The sequence below is a fragment of the Sorex araneus genome, chromosome 3, assembly GCF_027595985.1.
Source record: "Sorex araneus isolate mSorAra2 chromosome 3, mSorAra2.pri, whole genome shotgun sequence".
NCBI lineage: Eukaryota > Metazoa > Chordata > Mammalia > Eulipotyphla > Soricidae > Sorex > Sorex araneus.
Genome location: NC_073304.1, coordinates 194,240,568 through 194,253,961, shown reverse-complemented (window position 1 = coordinate 194,253,961; position 13,394 = coordinate 194,240,568). Strand labels below are relative to the sequence as shown.

At 55.8% G+C, this 13,394-nt stretch overlaps 2 protein-coding genes across 3 annotated transcripts; one reads left to right on the top strand and one right to left on the bottom strand.

Annotated features, from left to right (window-relative positions):
* Nucleotides 1-2,132: 2,132 nt before the first annotated feature.
* Nucleotides 2,133-6,617, bottom strand: ABHD15 (abhydrolase domain containing 15). Its single transcript, XM_004605008.2, has 2 exons — nucleotides 5,679-6,617; nucleotides 2,133-3,080 (listed from the first exon to the last, which is right to left on the bottom strand). The coding sequence occupies exons 1-2, from the start codon at nucleotides 6,557-6,559 to the stop codon at nucleotides 2,555-2,557; spliced, it is 1,407 nt and encodes a 468-aa protein (XP_004605065.1). The 5' UTR covers nucleotides 6,560-6,617; the 3' UTR covers nucleotides 2,133-2,554.
* Nucleotides 6,618-8,666: 2,049 nt separating this feature from the next.
* TP53I13 (tumor protein p53 inducible protein 13) lies at nucleotides 8,667-13,134 on the top strand. Of its 2 annotated transcripts, none has more exons than XM_055131682.1 (7): nucleotides 8,667-8,834; nucleotides 9,030-9,098; nucleotides 9,311-9,355; nucleotides 11,629-11,760; nucleotides 11,877-12,077; nucleotides 12,165-12,714; nucleotides 12,813-13,134. In XM_055131682.1, the coding sequence occupies exons 1-7, from the start codon at nucleotides 8,763-8,765 to the stop codon at nucleotides 12,920-12,922; spliced, it is 1,179 nt and encodes a 392-aa protein (XP_054987657.1). In that variant the 5' UTR covers nucleotides 8,667-8,762; the 3' UTR covers nucleotides 12,923-13,134. The 2 variants fall into 2 exon arrangements, with proteins under 2 accessions (XP_054987657.1, XP_054987658.1); XM_055131683.1 differs by having other exon boundaries at nucleotides 8,768-8,834; nucleotides 9,308-9,355.
* Nucleotides 13,135-13,394: the final 260 nt, after the last annotated feature.

The following is a 13,394-nucleotide window of genomic DNA, read 5'->3' as shown; positions in this document are numbered from 1 at the left end:
TTAAGTTTGGTGGTTGAAGTTTGTATCTCTTGTTTTCACTGTTGACTCTGTGGTTTGAGTATTTAGCTCTCCCTCTCCTTGACACCAACAATATAACTCAGATTCCCTTGACCCCTGACCCTTTGCTTCCCTCCTATCTTTTCCCTCTATTTCTTTCCCTCTCTGTCTTTTCCCCACTGGTTTCTTCTTTTTTATTTAGCAGACATGGCTGAAGTCATGGTCCTAGAAGATTTTTTAGTTATTTTTTGTTTGGGGGCCGAACGATGGTGCTCAGGGCTTTCTTCTGGTTCTGCACCCAGAAATCACTTCTGGCAGGCTCAGGAACCTTATGTGGTGCTGGGGGGTGTGGCAGGGTTGGCCACGTGGAAAGCAACACCTTACCCCTGTATTTTTAATTTTTTCATGGTACCAAGGATCAAACCCAGTACACAAATGACAGATATCTGCTTAATAGTTGAGCTACCTCCCTGGTCCTGCACCAGGAATTCTTTTATATTTTTTCATTTTTGTTTCTGTTTTTGAATCATACCCATGAGCGCTCAGGGATGATTCCTGACAGTGCTCCAGGGACCATATGGTGTGCTGGGACTTGAATCCACCTTGGCTGCCTGCAAGACTAGTGCCTAAACCCCTGTACTAACTCTTGGATTTCCCAGAAATGTTTTGTTTGGTTTCATTTTTTTCCTTTGGGCCACACCTGGCAGTGTTCAGGGCTTACTCCTAGCTCTGGGCTCAGGGGTCATTCCTGGAGGGGCTCTGGGGGACATACAGGGTAAAGGGATTGAACCTGGTTGGCCTTGTGCAAGGCAAGTACTCTCCCACCCTTCCCACTCTATTACATTCTGGCCCTTCCTGGGAATTTTTTTGTACCAAGCCTTGGGACTTAGCTTTTGATAAACATCTCTCTTCTTTAAAATTGCTTTGCTGTTCATGAGGAGAGGATGGAGCTTCCTATCAAAACAAGTGTCCTCTTGGGACTGGAGAGATAGCACTGCAGTAAGGGTGTTTTCCTTGCATGCTACAGACCTGGGCTCGACCTCTGCCTTCCCATATGGTCTCCTGATCACCACCAGGAGTGATTACTGAGTTCAGAGCCAGGAGTAACCCAAGCATTGCTTGGTGTGGCTCAAAAACAAAAATAGCAACAAACAAAAAACCCAACAAATGCCATCCTTCTGAATGACTAATTTTTAAAAAAATAGAACAATGCACTTTGTAACACACAGTACCAGGTATCCTATTGTACCTTTCTGTGGCTTGATCTAAATCAGGATGTGTGGATAGGTCTGAGTGCTGCTTTATTTTATTCTGCTCTTTAACACCCCTCCTCATAAAACCAAACACGCAGTCACTGTGAAGCCAGACTCAGGAGGAAACTGTTCTGAGTCTCCATGGATGGCCTTTCTGAATAATTGAGCAGAAAACGCATGGTTATGTGAAACATTCATAGGGCACTGAGTCTGCTCCCAGCCAACCTCTTGGAACTTTTGTTTCCACTGGTCCCAGATGTCTCTGGAATCACTGGAAAAGGAGAGGATAATCGTAGTGACAGAAATGCCTACAATAGAAGGACTCCACTTAGTGCTTGGGGGACCCTGCAGTGCCAGGCACTGAACATGGGACAACTACATGCAAGGAAAACACCTTAACCACTTAAATGTACTATCTCTCTGAGTCACAAAGCTTAAACTTAGAGCACTTAGAGCAAGCCCACATGTTAGGAAAAAGACAGCTCTGGCTAAGGATCTCTGTGTAATCCCCTAGAATGATTGGAGTAGCTAGGGTGCCTCTATCCGGGACTCCTAAAGCCAGGATCTGGCAGAAGCCTTAGACCTTGTATATGTGTGAAGACTTCCGGCTCCTAAATCAGCCTTGGGATCTCTCCAGCATGGCTGGAGATGCTTAGTTGAAGCCCCAGGTCAAGCCCATCCCAACCTTCCCATTCTGGCCGTAGGCACCCCCTCTGCCTACTCACCCTCATACCCGCTCTTTCCCACGCTTTCCCACTCTCACACCCGACCCACACAGTCCGGCAGCCCAGGAGCCCAGGGGAGTGCCACAGCCACAGAGAAATGTGGGAAGTGGGACTGAGACACAAACATCCTGTCTTCAACTGCATCGAGTGGCTCCAGCTTTAGAACCAGCGTCAGAGCTGATGACGGCTGTGGGAGAGAAGGGCCCGAGGATCCGGCGCTCTTCTTCGCGGAGATGACTGCTCTGAGCGAGCCTTTTCTCCTGAGCTCAGAGCCTTTAGCGGTGCTGTGCTTTGGTTGCCGAGGTCAGCAGCAGGAGACAGATGGACAGTGCCCTGCCACTGGGCCAGACAGATGAACAGCGGTGTGTTGTGTGAAACCGGGCATGAGTTCTGCTCGGGGTAAAGCATGTACCCGCCAGCTGCCAGTTCCAGCTCTTTCCACAGAACAATTGCAGAGAAGGGGCAGAATCAGTGGTCAGTCAGTGGCTTGCCCATTCCGACTGTCCAATCTTTTCAGGACCTGCCTGCTTCCGCACCTCCTTGCGGGACCGAAAGGGAGGCGGTGGCCTGGGCTGGGTCTCATCTTGTGTACGATCGCTTCCAACTAAAGATCTCCTCTTGACTGGAAGAGGGAGAAACCTCCCGCTTATGCAGGGCTCCCCAGCGACGCCGGCCCCCGAGGAATGAAGCTCGGCGCCTGCTGAGCCCCTTCATCCTCTCTTCGGTTCGGAAGAACTCAGTCAAGGCCCGGAATGACTCCAGGATGACCTCGTGGCTCCAGGCTGACAAGGGCTCCTGCCGCAGGAAGCCACAGTGGCCCCCGTGGCGACTGAGCAGGAGGAAGAAGTAGGGGTTGCTGTGAAAGAGTTCAGTGGGCAGAAAGTGCTCTGGGGGCCCGCACACAGGATCGTCAGCACTGCAGACACACAGCACCGGCACGGCCGCCTCATCCACATCCCGGAGGGGGTCGTTGTGGTCCCAGTAGGCGTCCCAGCTGATGGGGAAACTCTTAGTGTGGCAGAAGAGGGTCTCCTCGAGCTCTCGCAGGGAGCGGCTCCGGAACAGTCTGCCAGTGTCCACTGTGTCCTCCAGGGCCGTGGTGTACCTGGCAGTGGTGAGATGGGGCAGGTATGAATGAGAAGAGGAAATAGGGAACAACACAGAAGGCAAGTGATTCTGGCTCTAGACACATTCTTTGGCTTCAAAGTGTTTTCATTCTGGAGCGATAGCACAGCAGGTAGGGCATTTGCCTTACACACCGCTGACCCAGGTTTGAAAGGCTCCCCAAGCATTGCAAGGAGTAATTCCTGAGTGCAGAGCCAGGAGTAACCCCTGAGCACTGCAGGGTGTGTCCCCTGTCCCCAAATAATAAAGTGTTTCATTTCTTACTTTTGGTAGAGGGGGGTTGGGACCACACCCAACAGTGTTCAAGGCTTACTCCTGACTCTGGTGACATTTAGCCAACTCCATCCCCATTACTAAAATCCCCAAACCTAAAATTTATTACTTTAGGTAACAAGTGATGGTATACAAGAAAACCTAGGGGGCAGGATGATAGTACAGTAGGTATGGCTTTTGCCTTGCATGCATCTGACCCAGATTTGATCCTTGGCATTCACATTGGTCTTTCGAGCACTGCCAGGAGTAATTCCTGAGTCCAGAGTCAGGAGTAACCCCTGAGCATCACCAGGTGTGACCCAAAATGCCAATCAATCAATCAATCAAACAGTAAGGAAAAATAAGAAAATCTAGGGCTGGAGAGATAGTTCAATGGGTGGAGTATATGCCTTGCATACAGGAGACCCAGGTTTAATCTCCATATGGTCCTTAAGTACACCAAGAGTGGTCTCTAAGCACAAAGGAGTAGCACCTGAGCACCACCAAACATGGCCCCCAAACCAACAAGTACAAAATCAAACCAAAACAATAACAAACCCCTCTAATCTCTGTCCAGATGGTGACAGAGAAGCAAATCTGATCACTGTGCCCAGGCACTCCTCTGAGGACAGGGTGGCAGAGTCGTGACTCATTTACAAGATGAGTTCCTGGTGTGGGAAGAGGGACCTTTTATTATTTCCATCACCCTGGAGAGGTCCCGGCACCCTCACAAGGAGACCAGAATGGGCGGCTCAGTGCTGGGTGGAACAATTCAGCCATTGCCAGTTGAATTTGGATGTGTCTCTTGCAAACACTCAGAGAGAACTCTGCCATGAGTTTTCAGCCCCAACCTTCCCTGGATATTCCTAAAAGCCTGGGTTTCTCTCCAAATCCCTCTTCTAATCCTTCAGTGGATTCCTAGGGTCCGTGCGGTGACACTCATTGCTGATGGAAACAGTGGCATGAAGCTGGATGAGAGCTCTGGCCACTCTACGCTGCCAGGCTGCTTGGTGTGCTCAGGGTCTGACCTTTTCAGAACAGGAGGCAAAACAGAATGTGCCACCATTTGTGCCTATTCCCAGGGCCAGGCCCTTCACCTCTCTTCATCTCACTGAAATGTCACCCCCAGGGAAGGAGTCATTTCTTTCCCCTTTCACCCAGGAGGGAAGTGAGTCTCAAAGGGATTAGTCAATTTACTGAAAATTCGGGATTTCAATCCAAGTGGGTTTGACCTCAGATCTTAAGTTTTTCTGCCATATCACATCGTTGCCAAAATGTCTTTTCGCTTCTTCTGCCAAGTCCCAGGAAAGGGAAAGTGCTGGCAAGTCCTGGTTGCTCACATGGACGGCCTCTGGGGCCTTCTCAGGGGAAAAATCTGACCTGTCACTCGATTCTGAGCACTCTCCTCTTCAGATTCAAAACCACATTTAAGTATTATTTTATTTAATTTTGGGGTTTGGGTCTACACCTGGCATTGCTCAGTGCTTACTCCTGGGCTCTGTGCTCAGGAGTCACTCCTGGAGGTACTTTGGAGAACCATATGTTGAGAACTGAACCCCAGTCAGTCACAGATACAAGTGTCTTAACCCTTGCACTGTCTCTCAGGTCCCCTTAGCGTTTTTTAAACGTGGGTAACAAATATTGAATCCATACCTAGGAATGCGTCAAACATGTGCCGAGTTTGAAAATTTTTAATAAACCAAATGCCACCAATATCTGATTCCTGTCACCTCCAGATTCAGAGGCAATAAGGAAACATTCTGGACAGATACTGAGTTGCAATCGCTTCCGGAGCCTCTGCCGCCGCCGGGACCAGCTGTGCGGTGATCGGTAAATGTCAGGCGCTGCGTTGGTCCGTGGCTGCTGGGGCAGGTGCTCAGGTTGCTAGGACACGGTGGGGCCAGGCGGGCAGGGGCCCGAGGCCGGGGAACGGAGCCCTGTTTTAGCATAATGATGCTGACGGAGTCATTTATACCTTTGAAATTGACGGCCCTGGTTCTAGCTAGACCGGAGTTTCATAAAACGCGTGATGAGGGCCAGAACGATATTACAGCAGATAGAGAGCTTGCCTTGCATGACCTGAGGAGGGTTCAATCCACAGCACCCCATATACTCCCATGGTTCCGGGAGCCCACTAGGATTGATCCCTGAGAGCACAGCCAGAGGAAACTGGGCACCGCCAATGCAAAAACAAACAAAAATAATCAAACAAAAGGCGCTGATGAGAACTTGGCCCCCAGTCGCCCTCAACTAGTTTGATGCAATACAATTCTCGCTCAGCTCCAGACCTCTCCTCCCCGTGCCATCCGCGAGCTGGGTCACCCACCTGCTGAGGGCGATTTTCTGATGGAGCAGGAAGCCCCGCTCGTAGGGCCAGGGCAGGCCGGTCTCGAACCACTCACGACAGCGGAGCACCGGAGAGATGCAGGCGGCGCCGGTCACGTAGCTAGAGGAACCGCACTCGCCCAGGTAGGACAGCAGCAGCGCCGAGCCCGAGCCCTCGCTCACTGCGAACAGCGGGGCCGCGGGGTGTCGGAAGCGGATGTAAGTGACAGCCTCTTTGAGGTCGGAGGGGTCCCCGAAAGGCTGCAGGCGGGGGTTGACCAACGGGCAGCCGTGGTGGCCACGGCGATGGAAGATGACCGGGTAGTAGCCGCGTTCCAGAGCCAGCAGACAGAGGCCGAGCACGTTGCGGGTGAGGCGCCCCCAAGCATTGGGGATCACCAGCAGCACTGCCGGCAGGCTCCCAGCATTGGTGACCCGGCGGCTCCGGCTGCAAGGTCCCACGACCCAGTCCAGAGCCACCAGCCCGTCGTCCGCCAGTTGCAGATACTCCCGGGCCAGCTCCGGTCCCGACCCCACGGGCAGCACGAAATGACTGAGGGTCTGCAGGTGGGGCCCGGAGAGCCAAGAGCGCGGGCCCGGCTCGAGCGCAGCGCAGCGGCGCAGCGCGCGCAGCAGGCACTGGGCCAACGCCGACGGCTTACAGATGAGACGGCACCCGCCGGGCAGGGACTCCCCAGCGTCGCCGAGCTTGTCCTCCGGGCCTCTGCCATCCACCTTATCCTCGCGGTCCGGGCTCCGGGTCCCGCGCAGGGTAGTAGCTCCGACGGCGCATCTCCCTGGGCGCCGCAGCCGAGGGGCGAGTAGGCCAATGAGGCCGAGCGCGACCAGGAGCAGGGCGAGGGCCGCGCCCCACGGCGGCATGGCGCAGCTGGAAAGACCCCGGCGGCCGGCGGGGCGCGAGTGGCAGGCTGCAGGCGGCGGGCCGTCCCCTCGGTGAGTTCCCCCGCTCGGCCCGAGGCTCCGCCCGGCGGTGGCCGCTGCCCAGGGCCCTCCCGTGCGGGGGGGCGCGCTCCCGATTGGCCGCGGCCCCGCAGAGGCAGCCAGTTCGGCTCGGCTCCCCTCGCCCGCCCCCTGCTCCCCCTCCACCCCCACCACCACCCCGGCCCTTTGTACAGCGATTGCGACAAGCGGGAGCAGAGGGTGAAGGTAGCCAAGGCCTCGGCCAGCGAGCCGGAAGGGAGTGGGGAGGGCAGCGAGCCCAAGAGCGGCGTTGGTGGCACAGCCACGGGGAAAACTCGCAGCCCGAAGCTTGGGGGACAGAGATGAGTTTGAGAGTTCCCCCGTCCCCGCCCCTCTGTCCCGCTAGGAATGTAGCTGCAGGGGGGTGTGGAGAGGAGGGAGGAGACCCTGCGTGGCCGCGCCCTCAGGGTTCGCCGTGGTGCAGTTAGCAGAAGCGAGAAATGAGTGAACCGCAGACCCGGGCGCGGACTCGGGGCGCCTGCTGGGTGGCTGCAGCTGCAGCTGCGCGCGAGCCTCCAGTCGCGTCTCCTGCGCGCGCTTGCCCGCGCGCTCTCACCTCGGAGTTTGGCTTCGCGGCGTCGGCACCCGCAAGTGCGCAAAAACTCAGTAGGGCAGAGGTCTGGCTCAGGGCAGCGGGACCAGGGCGACCGTTCAGCCCGACAGCTCGGGTGCAGGGTCTCAACACCGGCAGCCACTCTTCTCTTCCCGGGCATCAGTGCGCTAACCCGTCCATCGCCGCCCCTCTCCACCCGGGTGAGCCCCTCTCTAGCCTCCTGGAGGCTTCCCCAAGAACCCGGCTTCAGACAGAAGAAATCTTCGACATCATGCCCCAGCCCCACCCCCAAAACAAGCCCAAGCTTCTGAGGATAAGCCCAGGGACTGGGCAGCTCTCAGGGCTGTGAGGGGGCTGGACGCCTGTCGACCTGCATGGTACCACTATGGCCCAAAGTTAACTGTTAAATACTGGGGGAACCCGGGAAGTCGCAAGTTTGTGAGAGCCGTTCTCGCTCTATTTCAAAATAACACAGTTTTGAAGTTCTGGGTTGGGCATGACCATCCCCACCCTCCACCCAAAACCCCGAGTCAGGTCAAGAAGAGCACGTGGAGAGCGCCCAGCTCCAGGGGGGCAACAGGGGGAGTCCTGCGACGTTCTCTGCTCGGGGTGAGGCCGGGCCACCTCCTCCTCTCCGGGGCCAATGTCTCCCTGGCCTCAACTGAGCGGAGGAAAGTAAAGGCTAAGGTAGGAGGCAAAGAAGCCCCTGCCCCCCTGGGGAAGTGGTGCTTGGAGGATCCTCTGAGGTGCCTCCGTGTGTTGGCCCTATTTGCGAACGCAGAGTGGGATGCGCTAAAGGTGACGCTCTCGAGGAAGGATCTAGATGGGATTTCGTGATTGTGCCCCTCTCCTAGTTGCAGGTCTCACCGACGAGTCTGAAGCGGGTTTGTCAAGGTAGACGATGTCCACAGAGATCCCAGTTCCCGCCCTTTGTCCCACTTGATCCCATTCGGGCGCCGCCGCTGCGCTCTGCAGGCCATCGAGACCCAGTGGGACGAAAGCCCAGGCGAAGGAGGTGGTCCCTGCCCGGCTCCGCTCGGGGCACAAGGGCTGAGTTTGCACACTCAACTTTTCCGGCTACGCGGGTAGGACGCGTGCGCGCGCAATCCCGGGCCGTGGGCGGGCACTGGGGCGGGACGGGGCGGGGCGATGGGGCGGGAGCTGAGTGGAATAAGCGACGAGGTGGAGGCGGGACCGAGTGAGATTGAGTGGCGGGGGCGGGGCCAAGTGGGATGAGCTAAATGGTGGAGGCGGGGCCGAGTGGATTGAGTGGCGGGGCTGGAGCCGAGTGGAATGAGCGCCGAGTTGGAGGCGGGGCCGAGTGGGATATGGGGCGGGGCCAGGTCGAAGGCGGGGCCGAGTAGATTTGAGGGGCGGGCGGGGCCGAGTGGGACGCGGGGGGGGGGAGGCGGGGCCGAGTGGGATTGAGCGCCGGGGCGGGCCTGGGCGGGGCGAGCGAGCCCGCGGTCTACGTGGGCTCGCGGGGCCGGGGGGCTCGGGGCCCAGGCCCGACTGGGCGGCGCGAGCGTTGGCTTGGCGAGGCGGGCGGGGATGGCGCATCCTCTGCTGTCTGCCCGGCTGCTTCTCGTGGCGGCTGCGGCGGGACTCCTCGCTCCTAGTGGGGTAAGGCGGCCCGCTCCCGCGAAGGCGGCTCCCGGGATCTCCAAGTTCTTTGCTGCAAGTTTATCCTGAAAGGAGGGGCGCGCGCCTAAGGGACTCAGAGTCCGCCACTAGGGGTGGGGGCCTAGGTCCGGGAAGGGAGAGGGCTGGGCCTCACCGAGGCCAGCACCCCTGCCTTTCGGATTCTTGGACCCACAGGTGGTGGCTGAGCCAAGAGAGGAGGTGAGAGCCCGCTGTCCCGAGGGCCTGTGGCCTCTGCCCCCCAAGGTAGGGCCCTGGAGGGCTGAGAACAAGGGCTGTGGATGGGGGGTGGGGGCGGCTGGAAGAGGCTGGTCCACAGTCACCATCTGATGATCTGTGCCGGCTCCTCTGTCCCTGAGTCACCAGTCTCCATCGCAGCCTGGCGACTTGAGCCTGCCGTCCCCTCCCAGCCTCCTGTTCCCCTGCTTCGCTAAGCTCCCTTCTTTCCCCATAAGTAGGTGTCACCGAGAGTGACTTACTCCCGGAGGAGGAGCTCGGGACGGGTAAGTACTAGCTGGAGCCTGGGTGCAGAATAAGCTGCTCCGTACAGGCTTCCTCCACCTTTTCTGCTTTCCAGTCTCTTCTTTATCAGGAGAGGGGCAGTGTTCTTACCTTGGGTTCCCCAGTCCCAAGACCGGGATCTGGAGCCTTCTATCTTCTGCAGTACAGACAGGAAAGCTGTTGAGTAGCTGACTGGTGGGCACATGGCTGTACTGAGTCAGGAAAAGATAGACCAAGTCCCTAACCCCAGCTTTGCTTGTGGCTCTGGGTCCTCTATCTCTTCCTTTGGCTCTAGTTTTCTGTAAGAGGGTGTTACTGGTGTCCCTGACAAGAATTAAACTGTGTGACAGCAACCGGAAAAGTACAAAACTGTATGTTATAAGGGGCATAACTCAGGTTAGCAGGCTCCAAACTCTGGTTCTTCAGGGGCTGGGTACTACAGTGGGTAGGGGTTTTGCCATGCATACAACTGACCTGGGATTGACTGCCAGTATTCCATATGGTGTCTGGAGCACTGCTAGGACTAATTCCTGAGTACAGAGCTAGAGTCAGTTACTTAGAACTAACCCCTGAGCATCACCAAGTGTGTCCCAACAAACAATGGTTCTTCATGCCTGGCTACCTCAACAACAACAACAACAACAATAACAACAACAAAACAGTTTTTTTGTTGGTTTGTTGGTTTTGGTTTGGTTCTTGTTTTGTTCTGTTTGGGGGGCACACCCGGCAGTGCTCATGGCTTACTCCTGACTCTGTGCTTAGGAATCTATCCCTCCTGGTAGTGTAGTGCTTGAGGACCAAATGTGGTGCCAAGGATTCAAACCAGCTTTCTATTTTTGTTGCCAGTATTCAGAGAACTTCCCTGGCTCTTGGAGTTCCTTTTAAAATAAATAACTTTTTCTGATGCTTGTAGCTGCAGGCCAAGAGACCTCATGCCAACTACCTGGTTCCTTTCCTCAAATGGCCCTTTCATTAAATCATTGCACTGTTCAGAAATCTTCAATGGCTCCTATTTCCTACCTTATCAGGCCCTCTCTGGCTCAATACGCTTCCCCTTCAAACCTCTGGTTCCTCTCCTGTCCTGGCACCAGACATGCAAGTGCCGAGTTGCCTTCTTTGCTCTCTTCTTTGCATCTTTGCTCTTGCTCAGTTTCCTCCTCTCATGTCCTATCGCGCCCTGAAAATCATATAGCTCCCTGCCCTCTTGCCCTCTTTTTTTGCCATCTTCCAAGCCCTACATTCTTTGAAGATGTTGACTGTTTTTATGTCAACCCATATTCATCACCTTCTTCAAATTCATGCAATGCTTGATGAGTAACTTCATGTTTTGTTCTTTCTTTCATTTGCATGAGTTCTCTTTCCCTGAAATTCCTTTATATTCCCTTCAAGCAGCGTCCAAGAGTTCTCTTTTGGTATTTCCAACAGCATCTGGCAGTGTTGAGCATCCAGTCAGCCCGATCAAAGGAAATTAATAATTGATGAAGTGTTTCCGTCCCAGGATTGTATACCTGCTGTCTGCTATCCCATATGCATTGGAGAGATTGAATACATAGAGAGGATCAATAAAGAGAAGTCTTGTTCTATATTTGAGGGATACTTATAGTTCAGACTGGGGACCTATAAGGCCTTTGTTGTTCATTTTTGAATTGCCACACCTGGCAATTCTCAGGCTTATTCCTGGGTCTACGCTCAGGAATCACTCCTGGTGTGCTCAGGGGACCATATAGGATGCCAGAGATCAAACCTGGGTTGGCTGCATACAAGGCAAGCACCTTATCTTCTGTACTATCTCTCTGGCCTCTATAGAGTCTTTTAGGTAGATAGAGAAATACAGCTAGAGAGTATGATTGGAAGGCCAGGGAGAAGGCTTAAAGGGCCAGAGTGTATAATTTGCATACCCGAGCCCAAGGTAAAATCCTGGCACCCTCTGGTACCCTAGCACTGCTGGGTGTGGCCAGAATAACAAACAACAATAGCAACAACAACAAAAAAAACCAAATCAAAACAAACCCAAATAGAGTATGGCCTGAGCCTAATAGGGTGAACTTAGCATGTGATTATGGAACTTATGTGCTTTGAGTGTCTTGTGCAGAAGAGTGAAAAACACAAAAGGCACACCTTGCTCAGGGAGGGCCCTTTGTCCTTTGCGGAGCCCTGTGGGTGGAGGGTGACCTGGCCACCTGCAATCTGTCAGCTGGTGCGTCTGAATGGGGGAACCAGGTGATTCTCTTGGAGGGACCCAGGCTGACTTGACGTCTCTGTGCCTTTCATCCAGGCTAAGGAGGACATCAGCTTCCTCTACCACCCATGTGCCCACCCCTGGCTGAAACTCCAGCTGGCCGCCTTGGCCCGTGCCTATGTGGCACAGCCCGCCCTGGCCCCTGACTCCAGTCTCTCTCAGGATCGGGTAAGTGGCGGGTGAGAGGCAGTGCTTTGATCCCGGCAGAGGCTGCAGCCAGGAAGGGGAAACTCAGAGAGTGCCTCTTCTTGATCCCCACCTTTAACCGTTCTCTCCTTTTGCAGCCCCTGATGCTGGCTGCCCGGGGAGTGGCACTGGAGTTGGCATGGGTAGAGCCAGCCTGGGTTGCCCACTGGTTGAAGAGGTGGCGGTGGTGGAGGAAGCAGAGGAAAAAGGCCCGGCCCCACTCTGACAGCCTTTCTGTGCCCGCTCCCTTGGCATCAACCCCAGGCAGAGGGAGGCTGTGCCAGAGAGGGTGTGTCCAGGTGAGGGTGCTGGCCCAGAGAGGGAGGTGAGAGGGTTGCCGGGAGGTCTGGGCAGGCAGCTGACGGCAGCTTCTCTCCTAACTGTAGGCCCCGGCGCTGGCCTTTACTCTGAGAAGCTGGCGGCCTCCGGGCACAGCAGTGGCGCCTGCAGGGTCCAGAAAGCTCTTCCCCAGTGGAGTCAGGACCCGGAGGCTGCGGGCAGTTCTTGGTCTCCAAACGCCCCCTGCAGCCGCAAGGGTCCCTTCTGCTTCCACATGGAGCTTCCACAAGCAGCCCATGTTGGAAACACAGGGAGGAGATGATGCCCCCTTGGTGCCCACTGTCCCCCAGCTACCAGGGAGGCCTCAGGGCAATGCCAGCACCCAGACAGAGACTCGAGGGCCCAAGGGGAAGGGCGGCCCAGGTGGCTGTGCCTGTCCACCTCAGGCCTCCCTGGCCCCCCGGGTGGCAGCACCTCCTCGGGTGGCCCCTGGCCCCACTCCACGCACGGAGGAGGCCGCCTGGGCCGCCATGGCCCTGACCCTCCTGTTGGTGCTGCTCACGCTGGCAACGCTCTGCACAAGGCTGCACCGCAACTTCCGACGCGGAGAGAGCATCTACTGGGGACCCACACTGGACAGCCAGGACACGGTGGCTGGTGAGACACTCCCCGTCCCTGCAGCTGTCCTGCCCGCACAGCCTTGGGCCCCACCTTCCCAAACTTCCCTGACTTGTCTGCTTCCCACTTGCCCGTAGCTGTGCTGAAAAGACGTCTGCTGATACCCCCGCGCCGGGTCAAACGCTCCCGCGGGAGACTCCTCCCACCCACGCCGGACAGCGGCCCGGATGGGGACAGTTCCGACTGACCTGCTCTAGACCTGCCCTAGACCTGCCACAGTGGCAGGCTCAGCCCCTCCCGTCCTGGGGCCGCGACCTCTGCCACGTGGAGCACGCGCGGGGGCGCCCCCTGGTGGTCAGATGCAGAATTGCAAGTGCGTTTTTGGAAGTGGGAGGAACCCGCGGTTTCAGAATCTTTGACCCAAACTCCCAGTATTTTTAATTAAATTATTTTGGTACAGTTTGGAGTTGAGTTCGTGCATCTGCCTCAAAAACACAACAACGCAGGAAAGTCCCATGCCTCCGTTCAAGCAAGTTTAGTCTTAATACACGGCCATCATGTTTTGAGGTAGGGAGTTCATAAAATCAAGTTGGCCCGGGCCAACCTAGCTTTGAGGTCTCCAGAATCAGACAGAACATTTCCTGCCACCAAAGGTGTACATGTGCATGGAATAGTGGTGCAGTTACGGAAACAAGTGTTTTGTTCCTGGCCCCTTTCTG

What these genes read in the sequence shown, in the direction of transcription:
- ABHD15 (XM_004605008.2), bottom strand. Translation starts at nt 6,559, where the DNA reads ATGCCGCCGTGGGGCGCGGCCCTCGCCCTGCTCCTGGTCGCGCTCGGC. An exon ending in CAGAAAATCGCCCTCAGCAG is followed by an intron (nt 3,081 to 5,678) that starts GTGGGTGACCCA and finishes CACCACTGCCAG; the next exon opens with GTACACCACGGCCCTGGAGG.
- TP53I13 (XM_055131682.1), top strand. Translation starts at nt 8,763, where the DNA reads ATGGCGCATCCTCTGCTGTCTGCCCGGCTGCTTCTCGTGGCGGCTGCG. An exon ending in GACTCCTCGCTCCTAGTGGG is followed by an intron (nt 8,835 to 9,029) that starts GTAAGGCGGCCC and finishes TTGGACCCACAG; the next exon opens with GTGGTGGCTGAGCCAAGAGA. An exon ending in CCAGTCTCTCTCAGGATCGG is followed by an intron (nt 11,761 to 11,876) that starts GTAAGTGGCGGG and finishes CTCCTTTTGCAG; the next exon opens with CCCCTGATGCTGGCTGCCCG.